The sequence below is a fragment of the Python bivittatus genome, unplaced genomic scaffold (genome assembly GCF_059951505.1).
Source record: "Python bivittatus isolate LINGU-HERP-01145 unplaced genomic scaffold, Pbiv_v1 ctg000850_np1212, whole genome shotgun sequence".
Lineage (NCBI taxonomy): Eukaryota > Metazoa > Chordata > Lepidosauria > Squamata > Pythonidae > Python > Python bivittatus.
Window position 1 is genome coordinate 3630582 of NW_028277112.1, and position 20863 is coordinate 3651444.

At 36.6% G+C, this 20863-nt stretch overlaps 1 protein-coding gene across 4 annotated transcripts in view; it reads left to right on the top strand.

Annotated features, from left to right (window-relative positions):
- AP3B1 (adaptor related protein complex 3 subunit beta 1) overlaps positions 1–20863 on the top strand; it is a 175155-nt gene that overhangs the window by 12340 nt on the left and 141952 nt on the right. Inside the window, exons 1-2 of one of the 4 annotated variants that reach the window (XM_088130398.1) lie at positions 12673–12869; positions 18225–18300. The exons of 2 other annotated variants lie outside the window; for them this stretch is intronic. In XM_088130398.1, the coding sequence (XP_087986524.1) occupies positions 12778–12869; positions 18225–18300 (168 nt within the window). In that variant the 5' untranslated portion in view covers positions 12673–12777. Of the gene's footprint in view, positions 1–12672; positions 12870–18224; positions 18301–20863 lie in introns of those variants that run through there. One more of the 4 variants, XM_088130397.1, reaches the window with a different exon arrangement.

Genomic DNA, 20863 nt, shown 5'->3' on the forward strand with positions numbered 1-20863 from the left:
CCACATCTTCTCCCATTTTAGCCAACTTTATCATATACTCTTTCACTTGTTCTTCTGTTTCAAATTTCAGTAAAAGTTTATATATTTTAGCAATTACATGTTCGTCATTTGTACACAGTTCTATTTCAAATGCAGTTTTACACTGTTCAAAACCAAAAATTCTTTGTCTACTTTAAATCTTTTTAATAATTGTATATAAGAAAACTATTGACAAATATAAAATGCTTCTCATGCTGAAAGCTACAGTGGTGTTTTTGGGCACAACCTGGCTTTGTAACTATTCCATATTCTCAATATGGCATGTCTAACAAAATGATTTTAAAATCTACATTAACCTTAGATTTATCATACCATAAATATCCATGCCACCCAAATCTCAAGTCATGTCTTTCGAACTCCAAAAGCTTTCTATTTCTCAGGAACACCCACTCTTTCATCCAGACTAAGCAATAGGCTGCAAAATATATAGGTAGTCCTTGCTTAACAACCATTCATTTAGTGACCATTCTAAGTTAGGATGGTGTGATTGCGATCTGGGCGCTTGACGACCAGCTCGCACTTACGAACGTTGCAGCGTGCCAGGGTTTTGTGGTTGCCATTTGCAACCTTCCAAGTTGGCTTCTAGTGAGCAAAATCAATGGAGAACCACATGATTCACTTAACAACTGTGTGATTCGCTTAGCAACCATGTGATTCACTTAACATTACAGTGATTTGCTTAACAACCGCCACAAAAAATATCATAAAATTGGGTGTGGTCACATGATGCCTTGCTTAACAGCCACCCTGCTTAACGATGAATTTTCCAGTCCCTACTGTGGTTGTTAGAGTGAGGACTACCTGTACTTTCAAATCAGGAAGACCCAATCCTCCTCTTTCTTTTACATGTTGTAACACCTTATGTAACACAACCAAAAAACTTGTGGTTTTTTCCCCTGCCACACAAATTTAAATATATCCTTTTGCCATTGTTTAAATGGTACATCGGTTGTCAAAACAGGTTTTGTCTGAAACAGAAATAGCATTCTAGGTAAAACATTCATCTCAATCACAGAAATTCTCCCCAGTGATGATGGTTGTATTTTCTCCCATCTTACCATATATTTTTTAATTTCATTCCATGCCTTAATATAATTATTTTTATATAACATACAATTCATATTTGTCATACCCAAGTATTTTACTTTCTTCTCAATTTTAAAACCCATTTTATTCATCAATTCTGTTTGATCTTATATTTTTATATATTTTGTTAATATATTCATCTTCTGTTTATTAATCTGAAAGCCTGCTAGTGCACCAAATTCTTTTAATTTACTCATTAATATTTCAATTCCTTTTAAAAGATCTTCCAAAATCAGCACCGTCATCCGCAAAAGCTCTTAACTTATAAGTCTCTTTTTTAATTTTGAATCCCACAATCCTTTTGTCTTGTCTTATGTCTCTATTCAGTATTTCAAGAACCAAAATAAACAGAAGAGGGGACAATGAGCAGCCCTGTCTTGTTCCTTTTTGTATTTCACATGTTTTGTTAGATCTCCATTAACAATAATGTGTGCTTTCTGTGAACTATAAATTGATTTTACCCATTTTATAAAATTCTCTTCAAAATTAATATCTTCCAAAACTTTAAATAAAAAGGTCCAATTCAAATTGTCAAAGGCTTTCTCTGCATCCAAGAAAATCAATGCAGCTTGCTTTTCATGATGTTGTTCCAAATATTCCAAAATGCCCAACACAGTTCTAACATTGTCCTTCAATGTCTTTTAGGTGAGAACCTACATTGATCCTCATGAATACATTCTTGCAAAGTTATTTTCAATCTATCCGCTAAAATCATTGTGAACAACTTATAATCATTATTCAATCAATAATAATATCAGTCTTTAGTTTCTTGTTAAAGTCAAATCTCATCCCTCTTTAAGTATTAGTGCTATATTAGCCTCTTTCCAAATCTTTGGCATCTTTGCCCCCTGTGAAATAGAAGTCATCATGTTTTGTAGAGGTTCTAAAAGTTTATCCTCAAAATGTTTATAGTAAAAACCCAATAGTCCAGCTGGTCCAGGCACTTTTCCTGGTTTAATCTTTTTTATAGCCTCAGAAACTTCCGTTATTGTTATAGGTCCATTCATAATTTGTCTTTGTTCCTCTGTAATCTTTGGCAGATTTTGTTTTTCTAATTATTCATCTATTTTCTTCAAAGAAATGTCATGTCCTTTATACATATTAGAGTAATACTGATGAAACACTTTTTGCATAAGCCATATGGTCCATTAAAACAGTATCTCTCTCTTGAATTTTCAATGTCATTTTCTTTTCATTCTCTTTTCTTAATTTATATACCAGCCGTTTCCTTGGTTTATTTGCAAATTCAATTTTTTTTGCTTTACATAATTCATTTATATTTCCATTTCTCTTACTGTTAGCATAGATAACTTGCTGTAAAAGCTTAATTTGTTGAATTTCTCTGGAAATTTCTTCAATTCTTTTTCTTTTGCTTTTATCTCATCCAAAATAGCTTGTGTTTTCTCTTGCTTCTTCTTTTTAAGTTCAGTATTGTGTTTTTATAAAATAACCTCTAATAAAAGCTTACTTGCATCCCAAACCATTCTTAAATCAGTGCCTTTGTTTAAATTATTTTCAAAAAATTCTTTTAATTTTTTTTTACAGTCCTCCACTATTGCCTCTTTTTGTAACAAGATTTCATTTACTCTTCATCTAATAGAATTAGATTTCCTTTTATAAACCAAACTCACAGGATTATGATCTGAAAAGGTCTTTGGTAAAGTCTCTACTTTAGAGACCTTAGTAATCAAATTCTTTGAAATCCAAATAATGTCTATTCATGAAAAAGATCTATGTCTTTCTGAAAAATAGGTATACTCTCTTGAATTGCCATTTTTCTGTCCCCATATATCAACCAACCCTAAATTGTCCATCAAATCAAAAAAATTTTTGTTAATTTTCCTTGAGCGATTTTAATATTTTTCTTTGAAGTTCTGTCCAGTTGTGGGGAAATATAATTGTGAGTGAGCAATTTTATCTTTTTCAGATGTGACCAGAACTGTACATGTTATTCCAGATGCTAATGTACCATAGATTGTATAGTTACAGAACCACATTATATTTTGTTTAGTGAGTCTTGAGAATAAGTGAGGTAACAATAAAATACTTACCAGCCTATTAACACATGTAAGCAGTATTAAGTAAATGGATAGAAATAATTTTTAATAAATTGCTTTTCTTAAGACTTGTCGTCCAGTATAAGCTTCCCCTCCAATTGTATTAGCTTTTAAAAACCAGTTTTTCTACATTAGATAAAATATTTGCAGAGCTATAAATTTGCCATTAGAGTGAGAAATGGGCAGCTTGGCATTAGCAACTTTGTGGCAATGAACAATTTATATAGCTCTATTATGGAGACGAACATCTAGCATAGCCTTATTATGTTTATTGCAAAACTTAAACCTTTACAAAATCTTAGTGAAATATTTGTTAACTGTATTAATTTCATTCAGTTTTATTTACAACTTTTTAAATTTTAGTAATATTCTTTATTCTTTAGTAAAGAATCTTTACTGTTTAGAACTGCTATAAAGATATTTACTTGACACAACTTGGACATTTGAAAATTAAGTTATTAGTACCTAGATGTTTATGTTACTTCTTAGAGGATTCTTTTGGATTGTACCCAGGATTGCAATAGGTGCTTCAAAATCAGGTGCTTCATCTCTCATACCCATCATTATACCCAGAAGCGGATAGAAAACATGGAAATCCTGACATCTGGAAGCTTGTCTGAATTCCAAAAGCACTTTGTTGACAGTATGGAAGAACAGTTTCAAGTACACCTCCAAAGCAATCTCTGAATAGACCAGAAAGAGTTTTTTCAACCAACTTTTGTGTTAAAAAAAAATGTATACAAACTTTGGAGCTATTTCTTCTGTTCAAGCACTGATGGTCTTAAGAAAAATAAGATAAAGTAGGTTTATATATTAACATGCCTTTCTAATCTAATGCCACTGGTTACTTATGATTAACTCTCAATCTGTTAACTGGCTGAGTGATTGCTAATAATGTATTATAGTAATGTTTCCTCTAAATGATATAGTAATACTTCAACTGTATCATATCACTTTAATTGTTGGGAATTTTATACTGAACTTTGCAGTTCTCCATACAACAAGCTGATCCATGTGGTGGTAGAGAATGAGAATCTTCTCTGCAGAAAATAATATGTTGAATTTGTGAGTTGGGAGGAACTGTAGAGGTTATCTAGTCCAATCCCTTGCTCAGGATAGGATCTACTGTAACATCTCGGACAGATGACCATCCAGATTCTGTTTAAAACCCGGCAGCAAAAAAGATGTCCACTTCATGTGACAGCCTATTCTACTGGCTGATAGTTCATACAATCAGGAATTTCATGTCTAACCTAATCCTACTCCTTTGTAATTTTAACTACATTGAACCTTTCCTGTCCTCTGTGATGGAATGGTTTGGTGAAGGCCGCGCTCGGGGAGATAAGCATTTCCTTAGCCCCCAGCAGGAGTGTGGGAAGGTTAAGAGGATGAGACTGGCACCACCCTAAGGAATTCGCGGTGTTTGCTTGCTGGCTTGGGAAGTTTAGATTCAGTCTGGCAGGATTCTGTTTTGTGGGTGAAAGCTAATAAAAGCTATTGAACTAGACCTGTACTGTCTTGGGAAGTTTTTTGGGCTGAACCTGACACCTCTGAGGGAACACTCCCTCTTCTATGCAATGTCTTCAGATATTTGAAGACTGCTATCATACCTCCCTGTAATTGTCTTTTTTGTAGAATTGAGGATCTCTCGATCCTTTAACAATTCCCTATAGGGCTTAGATTCCAGATCTCTCACCATGTTCATAAATGTCCTTTGAACTTGCACCAAGTTGTCACTATCCTGTTTGAACCGTGATGCCTAGAATTGGACATAGTATTCCAAGTGGTTTTTGACTAGAAGAGAATAGAGTGGGACAATTATTTCTTGTGATCTGGACTCTGTGCTTCTGTTGTTGCATCCCAAGGTAGCATTTGCCTTTTCAGTAGCTGTATCAAACTGCTGGCTCATGTTTAATGTAGCCTACAAGAAACTCGTTTCCGAATTTTCACTTTTAATGTTTGTCTTTTACCAGATACTATTTTATCTTTTGTATCTTCCCGAGGCCTGTGTATGCCTGCTCTTTAGATCCATGCCCCTCCTGGCTTTTAAAAGCGGCCCGGGGGTGTTGTGTTGGTGGATTCTAGCAATGGTTAATGCATCTTTGAATAAGGGGGTTGTTCTCTCACCTCTTAAGGAGGTCTTGGTTCGCCCCCTCCTCAAGAGGCCATTGCTAGACCCCACTATACTGGACAAATTTCGTCCAGTATCTAACCTCCCCTTTTTGGGGAAGGTGATTGAGAAGGTGGTTGTGGAGCAGCTTCAGAGGACCTTGGTGAAGCGGATTATCTGGATCCCTTTCAGTTGGGATTCAGGTATGAGTTGGAAACAGCATTGGTTGCGCTTTTGGATGATCTCTGGCAAGGGTGGGATGGGGGTTGTGCATCCTTCCTTGCCCTACTTGACCTCTCTGCGGCTTTCGATACCATTGAGCATGGTATCCTGGATTGGCTCAGAGGATTGGGGGTGGGCAGCACTGTACTGTGCTGGTTCACCTCCTTCCTCTGGGGCCGATGCCACTTGGTGATGGTTGGGGAGGAGAGATCCCACTCTTGGCCCCTGTTATGTGGGGTGCCACAGGGTTTGGTGCTGTCCTCCCTCCTATTTGACATCTACATGAGGCCGCTGGGCGAGCTCATCTGTCGCCATGGGGTGAGGTATCATCATTATGCTGATGATAACCAATTATATATCTCTGCCCCTGGAGAATTAGGTGATGCTTTGAATGTCTTATTCCAGTACCTGCAGGCTATGAGGGCCTGGATGGGGAACAACAGGCTTCAACTGAACCCTGGCAAGAGTAAGTGGCTTTGGGTTTTGGGGCCTTCTGGTGCTAGGGCTATGCCATCTTTGGTACTGAATGGGGTTGCACTGCCCCAGACAGACCCTGTGCGCAATCTGGAAGTCCTCCTATACTCACAACTCCTGCTTAAAGAGCAGATGGCAGTCGTGGCTAGGAGGGCCTTTGCACAGCTTCGTGTTGTGCGCCAGTTGCACCCATTCCTAGATCAGAGGAACCTAATCACTGTCACTCATGCCTTAGTCACCTCCTGTTTGGATTTCTGTAATGCACTCTATATGGGACTGCCCTTGAAGAGTATCTGGAAGCTTCAGCTGGTGCAAAATGCAGCGACGCAGGCAGTTAACAGTGGGGCAAAAAAGTATTTAGTCAGCCACCAATTGTGCAAGTTCTCCCACTTAAAAAGATGAGAGAGGCCTGTAATTTCCATCATAGGTATACCTCAACTATGAGAGACAAAATGAGAAAAAAAATCCAGAAAATCACATTGTCTGATTTTTAAATAATTTATTTGCAAATCATGGTGGAAAATAAGTATTTGGTCACCTACAAACAAGCAAGATGTCTGGCTCTCACAGACCTGTAACTACTTCTTTAAGAGGCTCCTCTGTCCTCCACTCGTTACCTGTAGTAATGGCACCTGTTTGACCTTGTTATCAGTATAAAAGACACCTGTCCACAACCTCAAACAGTCACACTCCAAACTCTACTATGGCCAAGACCAAAGAGCTGTTGAAGGACACCAGAAACAAAATTGTAGACCTGCACCAGGCTGGGAAGACTGAATCTGCAATAGGCAAGCAGCTTGGTGTGAAGAAATCAACTGTGGGAGCAATAATTAGAAAATGGAAGACATACAAGACCACTGATAATCTCCCTTGATCTGGGGCTCCATGCAAGATCTCACCCCATGGGGTCAAAATGATCACAAGAACGGTGAGCAAAAATCCCAGAACCACACGGGGGGACCTTGTGAATGACCTGCAGAGAGCTGGGACCAAAGTAACAAAGGCTACCATCAGTAACACACTACGCCGCCAGGGACTCACATCCTGCAGTGCCAGATGTGTCCCCCTGCTTAAGCCAGTACATGTCCAGGCCCATCTGAAGTTTGCTAGAGAGCATTTGGATGATCCAGAAGAGGATTAGGAGAATGTCATATGGTCAGATGAAACCAAAGTAGAACGTTTTGGTCTAAACTCAACTCGTCGTGTTTGGAGGAGAGAGAATGCTGAGTTGCATCCAAAGAACACCATACCTACTGTGAAGCGTGGGGGTGGAAACATCATGCTTTGGGGCTGTTTTTCTGCAAAGGGACCAGGACGACTGATCCGTGTAAAGGAAAGAATGAATGGGGCCATGTATCGTGAGATTTTGAGTGAACACCTCCTTCCATCAGCAAGGGCATTGAAGATGAAACGTGGCTGGGTCTTTCAGCATGACAATGATCCCAAACACACCGCCCGGGCAACGAAGGAGTGGCTTCGTAAGAAGCATTTCAAGGTCCTGGAGTGGCCTAGCTAGTCTCCAGATCTCAACCCCATGGAAAACCTTTGGAGGGAGTTGAAAGTCCATGTTGCCCAGCGACAGCCCCAAAACATCACTGCTCTAGAGGGAGATCTGCATGGAGGAATGGGCCAAAATACCAGCAACAGTGTGTGAAAACCTTGTGAAGACTTACAGAAAACGTTTGACCTCTGTCATTGCCAACAAAGGATATATAACAAAGTATTGAGATGAACTTTTGATATTGACCAAATACTTATTTTCCACCATGATTTGCAAATAAATTCTTTAAAAATCAGACAGTGTGATTTTCTGGATTTTTTCCCCCATTTTGTCTCTCATAGTTGAGGTATACCTATGATGAAAATTACAGGCCTCTCTCATCTTTTTAAGTGGGAGAACTTGCACAATTGGGGGCTGACTAAATACTTTTTTGCCCCACTATATGTGTGCCCCTAGGGTAGTACATGTTACACCTCTGCTCCATGAGCTGCACTGGTTGCCAGTTTGCTTCCGGGTCCAATTCAAGGTGCTGGTTTTGACATTTAAAACCCTTCATGGCATGGGGCTGGGTTACCTGAGGGGCCGCCTCTCCCCGATCACATCTGCCCATCCCATCAGGTCTGGCAGAGAAGGCATGCTGCAGTTCCCGTCTGCCAGAAGATTACATTTAGCAGGTCCCAGGAGGCGGGCCTTCTCTGCCATGGCGCCCACTTTGTGGAATCTTCTCTCCCCAGAAGTGAGATTAGCTCCATCCCTCTTAACATTCCGCAAGTCCCTCAACACCTGGCGGTGTGATCAGGCCTGGGGCTCTCAGGGGAGCGGGGAGGTTTTGCGGTGGCTCCCTTATTAATTTTATCCCCTCCTGTTTTGTGTGCTTTCATAGTTTTTTATTTGTAATTGTTTTTATGTATTTATTCTTCTTAATCGTTGTACGTGGCCAAGAGTCCCTTTCTGTGAGATGGGCGGCTAGATAAATATGATATATATAATTGTTTGGTGGCTTTGATTTTCTTTCATTTTTTAGGGCAGTCTCCCACTCTGCATGTAATCCTTTTGTTAAATCTCTGCCATTGCCCCTGCCATTTGGAACATTCTTCCCCCAGAGGTGTGGCTGGCCCCTACCTTCCTGGCCTTCCAGAAAGGATTAAAGACCTGGCTCTCCCAAGTTGCGTGGGGTGATAACAATCTTATCCAAACCTGGCGCCTTGATGACGCTTCCTGAGTGACTGCCAATTATTCTTGGATCTATTTATTTTCTATTTATTAATAGTAGATGTAATTTTGTAATTTTAATTGATTTTAACTGTTTTGTAAACTGCCCAGAGTCGTTTCAACAAGATGGACAGTGACAAATTTGATAAATAAATAAATATAAATAAACAAATAAATAAATAAAGATACAGTGCAAATATTTAAACTATATTTTGCTAAATTTGTGTGAATGGAGTGGAGAATTTTTCAAATTTAATGTGGCAAAAAAGAGAAAAACAGACTTATCAATAAGTGGTACTATTCAGTTCTTTGAATGCTCTGATAACTTTGGAATGCATTTCATCTGGCCTTGGGCGTAGCTGTATTTCTCTTGTTTCCTTTGAAATGGCATGTTTTCAGATTGAGAATATTTCTTGAGTTGGGTTAGTCAATCCCTTAGCTGGTAGCTGATAGTACTTTTCTCCAGCTTTGTCTTACATGATCTTTCCCACAAATCCAGATTTGTTTTTTCAACGTTAATGTTCTAATGCAAGTTGGGCAACTCTGAGACTTTATATTGGGTCTCTAGGGATTGATTATTTGATTTGTATTCCACATTTCCTTCAGAAGCTCAAGGCACCTTACATAGGGAACTCTCTTCATTTTATCCCAAGTGCAACAAGTCTGAGCTAAGAAGGAATGACTGGATCAAAACTATATCATGCTTTTCCATGGCTAAAGGTAGAGTACACTGTGGGTCTCCGCAGTCCTAGTCCAACATCTTAGCCATCATGGATGACCTTGGGGGCTGGGGGAGCGGGACAGACGATAAAACAAGTGTTACAAATCCATCCTTTCTGTATGTGCATCATGAAGTCACATTCATGTATGTAAGGCGTGGAGCTTCTGTCATGATGTTTCATTTTGATAAAGCTGTTGGATTCTGGGGATATCTCCTCTAATTGTCTTATGAATGAGCTTCATAGAAAACTAAACTTCAGAAATATATTTTATAATTTATATATTTATGTTATTATACAGATTGTGTACATGTATAGTTTGCCTGGAAAATGTTACCTTATAAGTATGAAGAAAAGAGTATTTGGCAGTGCTGGCAAAACTATATGTGCAAATGTAGCATCTTCTCTGATATGGCCCTCATGCTCTTCTCAGAAGTATCTGTCTGGCTGTTATCAGAGGAATACTTTATTAACTGATAATTTAAGAAATTTAATATGAACCTGTCTAGAAAGGAGCTCTGTTTCTTTGAAGGCCTTTTCTCAGATCTCTCTGCTGCTTAATGGAACAGGTAGATTCTAGAATTAATCCTTAGTGGTGTGGTATCCAAAGTTTAGGAAAACTGCTGTAGAAATATGTCAGTGTAAGTGCTTTATTTCAGTAGGTTTTTGTGCTTTTGCTGCTTTTCACTGTTGCTGCTTGGTGCTTGTTAATAGATTAACATTTGTAGATTTCTACGTTACTGGATTGTTGGATAGAAATTCCATAAATAAAGTGAAATGAGTTTGCTAATGTGATTAATTTATGATATAGCAATGCAGAATTACACCACAAGATGTCACTCAAATAGCTATGGTATGATAGAAAATTAAATTTGAGCCTTGTAATTATGTAGCTTCTGAATAGGCTTTGCACTGGGACATATTGCAGCGTATTGTGAAGCAAAATTCATTTAGAATGATAAAACTATGGTTCATTTGCTGTAGGAAGCATTGCTATAACTAATAAATGATTTTACAGGAAAAAAATGAGTATTTTTACTACATTAATAGAGCATCACGTCTTATTGGATCTCAAGACAAACTTTCACTGCAGTATTATAATGGATTTAACTGACATTCTCCATTAAATATCTCTATCATTTTAGTTAACTCAGTCTGTATTTCATTGTATTATTAAAAAGCAATGTGCCTTTTTTACTCTTTGCTACTTAATTCTTTAATAAACATACTGACTAGAGAGCTAAACTCTGGACTCTGCTTAGCCTGGAGAGCAGTCTTCTTCGTGGGTCAGATTGCAGATTAAATGTGCATCTGGTTTTAAAGAACTTTTTTTGAAATGGCTTTTTTTCCTCTGAATGTGGACACAGTAAGCTTGAATCCCCATATGTAGAAGGTTATGATTTATTAGCTTTTCTTAGTTATTGTGAAGGAATGTAGACCTGGCCTTAGAACGGGGGAAGAATAAGCGAATTGTTAAGAGGAGACTTTTGGAAAAGGTTACTCAGTACTGAGAAAAAGAGAAGCATGAGAAATTCAAAATAACCTCTCTGTGTTTTTGTTTAGGATAAGAAAGGACAAAGAAAAGCTCTTACAGGCTTTCAAGATTCTGTTATTCCACCCTACAACAATTAAGAGCATCCCTGGAATCCCTGCTATGCCTGTTTCTTGACCTTGCCTCCATTGAAGGGCTGGCAATCACATAGTTGGTAGTGGTAGTTAGTAACTGCCACTGAGATATTCCTCAGAAAGATCTGATAGCATCTCTTATCTCACTAACTGGAAGTGTAAGTTCCTGTTTGTTATAATTGCCCATTCATAAGCTTTTAAAATATGAGTCTTGCTTATATAGTTCCTTAAATTTCAGGCCACTGATAAAGTCTTTGGCCTCATGTCTGCCTGTCTAATAATGTATGTAAGTGTCAGCCCCACCAGGTAAACCAGACCAGGAAATCATCTCCACAGGAAGGGTAAAACTCTTTTTATTGAGAGTGGCTATAATAACAGAATCTTTCAAGTCTGATTGTGTTGTATCTCTTCCCCCTTCTTAAATTCCTCTGAATTAGGGAGGTGTTTGTCTGAGCCTCTTCTATATATTTTTTGTCAGTTGTGGACTTAAAATATGTTTCACCTCTTGTCTCTTTGGTAACAGGTCTCTTGACCTCTGTCCAGGTCATCTTCCTTACTTTCTACAATAAGCAGAGTCTTTGAAACTAATTTGATGCAAATATGAAGGCATTCCTTCAGATAACATGATGTCAATCACCTAGTGATATAAAGATCAATTGAATTGGAACCAGAAACACATTTCTAAACAATCCAACATTAGGAAGAGTGAAATTTCTTCTCGCATCAATTGCAAGCCTTCATCCAGACTGAACGGTTCCCCATCCAGAGTGTTTCTATCTTTTTGGATTAAGTTTCAGCTTCATCCATCCTAAAATAACCTATAGGCATTAATTCAGGAGTTCCACAAGCTCTGTTATCTGAGAAGTGAAAATGAGAAGAGGGGAAGGAAGAACTGTCATTTACAGATTCATTTTTTCTATTCCATCCTTCCTGTATTTTTAAAAATAGGGACAATATTATGCGTTAATAATAATTTTTGTATTTGGTAATTTACATTGTACCTAAATGCTATCAATAGGGAAGTATCTTTAATAATATTAAACAATTGTGTGGGTTGGGTGAAGAAGATAAGGCAAAAATATATTTCTAATTATCTAATTCTCTCTTTTGCTAATTATACAGAACGGAGTGGGATAGGAGAATCAGTTGTTTCAAACAATTTTCTCTTGACTGAAAGTCTTAGCTGATCATGGCTATTTTTTGCATATTTTTAAATTGCACTGGGTTTTAAATTGCACTGGCTTCTGAATTCTTTAGCTTTGTATTTTACTGTTTCATAGTCCAAGGCCAGTGCCATCTCTTACTTAACATTTTTCTAGAATGCAAAATACATTATAGTCCTGTTAATTTCATGTTAAGATAACCTATAACTTCCCTTTGGATATATCCTGCATGTTCCCTAATGATTTTTGTTGAAAAACTAGAATAAGGTAACAATGTAATAAGAATGAATTTAATTTTTGCTGTGTCACACTGTTTGTTGAAGTTGGCTAGTAAGATGTGTTTCTGTTAGGAAGTGATCGCTGATAGAGTATATATTTCCTTAAAGTGAAGGGAGTTGGTATCCTGTTACTTCATAATTACACTCCAGTTTTTATGCTGATAAGTAGCTTTCACTACAAGAGTGCTTATTTCTTTTTGCTAAATTTGTAGGCCTAGAACAAGTATTCTTTGTTAGATAAATTCATTGAGGCTGCTTGCAGGATTATATTTATTCTTGAAAAAGCAGAGATGCTCAGCGTTACTCTAAAATCAGAACCTAGTGAAGAAGAAAACAGGATTACTGGCATTTCTGCTGAATCTTATGAAGAAAATCTGTCTTTGTAAGTATTTTATTAAGTGAACTTAATCTTATTCTTTGTTTTGATGACTTTTCTTTCAATTCAGATTTTTTGAATACTATATAGTAGTGTTCCTCCTGCAGGGTGCACAGACCAGTGGAGTGTGCCTCAGACTCATTGCTGCTTCTGCTCTGCTCTAGGCAATCTCATTTTTGCCTAGCATTTGGACATGAAACTGCATTTATTTTGGTTGAATGCATCTATTGCAGCCTTGCAAGTTCCCAACTTTTGCAAACCCTCTAAGGAAATAGGTATATAATAAATATGGGGGAAAGATGAGAGAAAGAGCTGGCTTCTGTCACAGTAGCACAATTAAGGAGAAAATCTATTGCACTGGTGGCAGGTAGGTGGCTTGGGCCCACAAAACAACTTAAGTTGTTCTTCTTGAGAAGAGGAAAGGAGGGGAATAGAGGGAAATAGAGAAAAAAAAATTACTGTCTCTTAGTGAGCTCTGTTTATTGTGGGTTAGAGAGACAGTTAAGTGAATGTGTGCTGTGCAAAACTCTTTATACTGAAAGGCTGTGGCATAATTTTCTACTTCCCCTATTACAAACTGAAAGGATGTATAATTTAAACCCTCACAGGCAGGCATTTCCTTCCAAGGGATTCCTAGTAATTATTAAAGGTGACCACCAGTCAAGCTGATAACCCTCTAGTTCAGGGGTCTCCAAAGTGGTCAGTATCAACCCCTAAGGGTCAGTGGGACTATCCAAGGGGTCGAAATTATTATTATTCGTAATATTATTAGTTAAAATAGTATTTATTAAATTATTTTTCATATAATAAATGTTTGGGGGTCTATGAACAATCTAAAACTTCAGTGAGCTGAAGAGTTTGGAGATCCCTGCTCAAGTATGTCCCCTAGTCCTTCTAATGAGATATTGTCTCTTCAGCCCTGCAGTAGAAAAATAGAAAGAAAGAACAAACAAAATATATGATAGAATGGATGCAAAACTTTAAATAAACACAACAGTGGGAAGAATTATGGACTAAACCTATGAAATTTACAGCAAATTATAACCTAAAGGAAAATTGGTACAAAATGTTTTATAGATGGTATACAACACCATCAATTATATCTAAAATAAACAAAGAAATGTTGGAAATGTCATGAACCAGAACATTTTATCACATGTAGTGGAAATGTAAAAAAAACTCAAAATTAAAAAAACTCAAAAGTACTAGAAAGACATACATACTGTATTATAATACAGAAAATCTTGGAATTTAAATTTGAAATGAAACCACAACTTTTCTTACTAGGTATAATCTCAGAAAAAATCAGCAAGAAACATCATAATTTAATGAGATATATGCTTACAGCAGCAAGAAACTGTGCACAGTACTGGAAACACAATTTCAACAATTTTAAGGGGGCCTAAATGTCTATAAATATTGCAACTTAGCAGATGTATAAAAAGGGGGAAGTCAGAAACCCAGTAGTACTTTTTATTTTCCTGTTTTGTTTTCCTACTTTTTGATATTTTAATTCTTGTTAAATTTGCTCCATTTATCTATTTTTTCCATTCATTAACATGTGTTTGTGTCTGCGTGTGTACACACACACACACACACACACACACAGAGTAACAATACAATGGAGACTTAATACCTGATAATAAGCTTAAGATCAAAATCTTCATCGTGGGCTAAATGCTTTGATGTGAGTTGCAGCAGTTGTTTTTCAATGTTATACTCAACTTTTGGATGAAAAAGCCAAATAATTTTATGCTTGTAATATTGACATCCTAAATTGTAATTCTATATTGATAGAATACTTTTTTTTCTTTTCTCTATTTTCAATACTCTAAGCTATCTAAATAATAGAATGTCAGTAATCCTCAGTTACATAAACACCACTGTATTGAAACAATACAATATACCAAGATTTATCACAACACAATAAAAAGAAGAAAAAAAGGTGCTTTGGGTCTTTCTGTCCAAAGACCAGAAATAGAGAACTTAAAAGACCTTGGATCAATCCTGAAACATAAAGTGTAGCTAAGTAATTGTGCAGTCTTATATGTGGGAAATTTAATGAGAAATTCTCTTAGAAAACTAATGAAACCAAATCTCTAGATATTAAAAGGAGCTTACTGGGGCAAAGGAATAAAGGAAGGCAGTAGTCACATAATCAGAATTAATACAGTCAGCCTAACAACAACAACAACAACAACAACAACGTATTACATGGCCATTATGCAAAAAATCTAGGAGGCAAAGCAGATAACAAGAAGACCTGGCAATGGCTAAGAGCAGGAAAGTTGAAGAAAGTGACAGAGGGGCTAATTCTGGCTGCACAAGACCAAGCCTTAAGGACAAATGCATATAAAGCCAGAATTGAGAAGACAGCAAAAGACAGCAAATGCCGTCTCTGCAAAGAAGCTGAAGAAACAGTGGACCGCCTAGTTTGCTGCAAGATCGCACAGACTGACTACAGTCAACAGCATGACAAAGTAGCAACAATAGTGCATTGGAATATGTGCAAGAAATACCATTTGCCTACAAGCAAGAACTGGTGGGACCACAAAACAGAAAAGTAATAGAAAATGAAGAAGCTAAAGTGCTCTGGGACTTTAGAATTCAAACAGACAAGCACCTGCCACACAACACCCCAGACTTAACAACTGTTGATAAGAAAGACAAAAAAGTCTGGGTAGTGGACATTGCACTACCTGGAGACAGCAGAATAGAAGAGAAAGAACTGGAGAAAATCACAAAATATAAAGACCTGCAAATAGAAGTAGAACAACTATGGCAAAAGAAAGCAAAGATAGTACCAATAGTTATAGGTGCCTTAGGGGCAATCCCAAAACATCTGGAGCACCACTTGAAGACCATTGGCATTGAAAAAATCATCAGTCAATTGCAAAAGGTAGCTTTACTTGGAACAGCTTACATCCTGTGGATGATATCTTTAACACCATCAAACAATGACATCTGCCTATCCTAGATCCTTGGGAAGGACTTGATACGTGGATAAAAATGCCAAATCCAGTCTAAACATCTGGCTGACTGTGTGACCAAAGATAATAATAATAATACCACTTCCCTCAATATGCAGTTTGGTTTCAGCACAGTTCATTGCAGAGATGATTTGTGTGTCCTGCTTGAATATTTGTAGGAAGACCATTCTTTCCTTATTTTTTCTTGTCTTTCTAAGTACTAGAATGTAGAAATGTACTCTAAGCATCTGATAAATCCCATGCTGTGAGTCCTGAATATATGGAAATAAGTTTTTGTTTCCCAATGACCTTCTCCATGTAATCCCATTATACAAAGGCACAATTTCTGAAACCTAGACTATGCTTTTATCATTCCATCAGAGGTTGTTAGGTTAGATGGATTTAGTCCCCAGATAATATCTAATTTGCTAGCTAGACCCAGGTCATCATAGAGGGAGTGGTGTCCTTAACTGAGCAAAGCAGCCTCCTCTTCTCCAAAGAGATCACTGTGGCTCATCTCTCCACTTGTACACTTCAAAAATTACAATTTATCTAATAAGCATCTTCCTAGGAGACTTATATTTATATTAGCTACTGTATACAAATGCCCTTTTGTATGTACTGCTGTTCTGAATTCCATGCAGAAAAGCATATTTTTAAAGTTAAAGAATAGAAAACTACTTTTTTTCCCTTTTATGTTATTGAGAGGATTCTCTTGTTTGTGTGTCCTGGATTTTATGGATGTCAAAAAATATGAAAACACAAATTAAGTTCAAATGCACATTTAAAGGAAATTGACCTTCTGACAAAATGTAGTATTTATTGCTCTAAATGTAATAGTAGAATATGAACTGATTTGAGATAGTCTTTAGAAAGCTGCATCTCCCTAAATATCCAGAAGTCTAACATGATGCTCTTTTTTGTAACTTATAAACTTTGTTTAAAATGAAGATTTTTCAGTGCATGATGGGAATTATTTACCAAAATGGGAAGGTATAAAACCTTTTTTCTAACATGCTCCAAGTATTTTTGGATGTATTTTTTCATCTCATTTTTAGATAGAAATTGTTTTAGCCAGTTAACAGTTGACATACTCTCACTGATGAATAAGGTGTGGAAGAGAGGATAGTGTGACCATGTTAATTAGAGATGGACAGATCTGTCTAGTTTGATTTTGCTCAGTTCCTTATTTCTCCAGTTAAATTAATTCAGTCTTATTTCTATACATATTTGTGATTAAAAATGCAGGAAAATCTGCTCCTGTTTTCATGTGGGTTTCTCCTAATGCATGTGGAATTTTCCCACATTTTTCCTAATAGGCACATTTTGTCCAGATTAGCTTAATGGAAGATCACATACATATATATAGAATGCCCCAAGTTTAATTCCACATGTCTCCAAATAGGTCTGAATCTCTAGAAAACTGCAGCCAATTGATGTGTACAGTATGAGGCAATATGGACCAATAGTTTTTTTTAGTAAAGGTGGTTTCCTGTGTTTCTCTTGCAAATACTTAAAGTTCCAATATGAGCATATAACTCTATTCCAGTTCATGTATAAGCTTAGCAATTATGATTTAGGCATGTTTGCATTAAAATACAAAGTGTGCATTTTTCTACTAATGCTGTTATTTATTATTTTGGAAAGTTATTTAACTTTGTCTATTATTCTTATTTTAAATAAGTTTGTTTTGTTGGTTATTTTGAATCCAACATGTACATACATATATAAAATGACTATTGAAGCATTACACTAAATGTATTGTAGGATTGCTGTCCAAAATAACTTTTGGGGATGCTGGCTAGTCTTAAAAAAAAAATAGATGCTATGCCAGCAGTGGAAGGTGCCTTTTTTCCTCCAAGAGAAGGACAGCTTGACACTATTTCTTCACTATCTTTTATGTTGTTCTGTTAATGTATGACTGGCATTAATGCGTCTGAGCGTTCGTCATAATTGCTGTTGGGGATTATTTTTAGTGTTCTTTGTCTTAGTAGAAAGAAGGCTTTCTCTATAACATTGTGTGCGAGCAAGAGTTACCCAAGTATGCACCCGAGCTGGAAAGAATTACTACAGTGAGATGATTATCTCTTTGCCATTTTCTTTTGAAATATTGTAATAGTTAGACCATATTAGCTTTTCTCTCATATACTACTATTATAAGTCACCCTTCAAAATTAATTTTTATGTATGCTTTGTATGTTTGATTTGTTCTACTAGGGAAGTGCTTAATATTCCTCCAAAATGGGATTTGCAACAGGTTTTATTTGGATAAGTTCCAGCACTGCTGAAATCCTGACGTTGTGTGTTGGATCCCTGTTTTGTTTTCATGATTAATAAGTTCACAAGCAGTTGTGATGCAAGTAACTTCATATATTCATTTTCTCTTTTATAGAAATGAAGATCTCAAGCAGATGTTGGAAAGCAGCAAAGATTCTGCTAAGTTGGAGGCTATGAAAAGGATTGTTGGAGTATGTTACACATCTACTGCAATTTGCATCTTTTTTCATTTTGAACATCTCTACAGATAATAATAATTTATTAAATTTACATACCCCCTGATTCTCAGTGACTGGGTGGTTTTCAAACAGTTTAAAACATTAAAAACAAAAACAAGAGACAAAAATTGAAGAGCAAAGATGGCAAAACCGGAGGAGAACAAAGGAAAACAACCCATATGTTCTAAAGGGGGCTTCACTTACCTTTGCCAAAAGCCTGAGCGAAGACCTAGGTCTTCAAGGCTCTTTGAAACACCAGCAGGATGGGTGTTGTTGGAATTTCAGGGGAACCTCGTTCCAGAGGGCAGGTGCTGCTACAGAGAACGCTTGCTTCCCGGGTCCCAGTAGATGGCATTGTTTAATTGATGGAACCCAGAGCATGCCAATCCTGCCAGATCAAATCAGCCACACATTCTTTATCAGTTTTCTTTTCCCTAGTTAGTGTTCTGAAGAATCTTCTAGAGCAGATTTTCAGAAGCGTTGGAAATGAGTTCAGTCAATGGAATTCTTCAGCTAATTCAAAAGCCTTCTAGAAATGAAAGGATCTCATTTCATTCTAGAAATGAAAGAGTAAACAGAAGCCATACTTGGATCCAAACTGGACTGTTGCATATCTTGTTAAAGACTGTTTGAAGCATCCCAAGTACATTGATCACATTTCCCCAATCTTGGCATCCTCCTCTAGGTGCTGGTTAGGAAATTTTGGCAGCTATTTTTTGGATTCTTATTTTTCCATTCTTATAGACTGCCAGTAGACTCCCTGTGGTTTACAGTGTCTAAAGTTCAAGTCCATATGTAGTGTATGCCAAGGTTTGGAAAAGCTGAAGTAGATTTTGAGTAGAATTATGTAGAAATACATGATCAGAGGCCAGATACAAATAAACAGGCTTACATCAAGGAGTTTGCAAAACCTGAATGCCAAGATGGATTTAAAAATGGATTTACAATTTTTAATATACATATGTAGTTACATACTGATTATACAACATTATGCAAAGCACAGAAAAGAAATAGTCAGCTGAAGAAATTAAGGCATGAGGTTAAAAAATGAAAAGGATATACGTAAATCAAGTTATGCCAGCACCATTCTCTAGGACCATTCTTTAAAATTCTCATCTCTTTTTGAGATTCTCATTAATCTTTTTGAGATTCTTATTATGCACTTGGTGTATAGTGTATAGTGGAATGACAATAAAGCCTCTTCTCTTCTCTTCTCTTCTCTTCTCTTCTCTTCTCTTCTCTTCTCTTCTCTTCTCTTCTCTTCTCTTCTCTTCTCTTCTCTTCCCTTCCCTTCCCTTCCCTTCCCTTCCCTTCCCTTCCCTTCCCTTCCCTTCCCTTCCCTTCCAACCACAACTTCTTTTGGTTTTTCCATTCCTTTTGACCCATTTGGTCGTCTTTCATGTAGAGATATGTTTATTGATTATAAATGTATCCACCTTCTGTTGCTTCACTGGCTTTGCTGAAGGTTGCGTTGCGGAGGGTATTCTTTGTCGCTTCTTCCTTTTCCCCATGACACAAGGAGTTAGTTGCAGCTTTAGCTGTTATCCAAGAATACTCCAGAAGGGAGGGTTGTACTGTCTTATATTGCAAATAAATCTTAAAATTTTAAAGGATATGTGGATTTAAAAGTAGAGAACCTTTTTGCAGGAGCTCGTTGTTAAAGCTACAGCCTCGTCACCATCTTGTTTCCTGTCCCTGATCTTTCATGTATTTGTTCTGTGATTCAGACCTTATTCATTCTCCTTCTGTGAGCAAGCCACCTTAATGGTCACTCACTTTTGTGTTCAATTTATGTTCATTCAGTACCCAACTTTTCTTTAATATAAAGGAGAACAGTCAAGTGAGGCTAAGGATTTATAAATTGTATTCAATTTTTATTGAAATATACAGTGATCATGATGAGCTAATGAGACAAAATAAATTTTTAAAAGATTCTAAATATATATTTACATGGTACGCTGCAGTTATCACCATTTAAATAATGCAAGACACCTTAAAAAGTAATATTAAATATTTCAGTTTTATTATCCTATAACTAATACTGGGATGTTTATGGAGTCTGGTAATAGTTTGGCTTCAATCCTACCTCTTCTTAAATCAGAATAGTTGGTAGGTGTTCCAGCAAAATTTCATAGGACACTTATACTGTATACGTGTAAAGAATGTCACATCAAATCAGGATAAGTTTGAAAATTTTGAAGTGAAACTCTGTAACATTTTGAGTTTATTTTGATATAATTTTAGTTCTTAAAATTCCATAAACTGCCCACATGGTTGATCATTTTTTATAGTTGGTACTCTAGATCATTTGAAGTGACCCTTGAACAATTTTAAGTAACTTAGTTATTTAGCTATTTTAAATTAATTGAAATTTCTTTGCAAAATCATATAATTTAGGATTTCCCTTTAAGATAGCATGTTATCAAAGGACATACTCATTTATTTCAAAACTTTAATAAAATTGAAAATTGAAATATACTAATAGCATATGTGTTAGATTGCTGACTGTATTTGAAAGAAGCATATTTTATTAAAG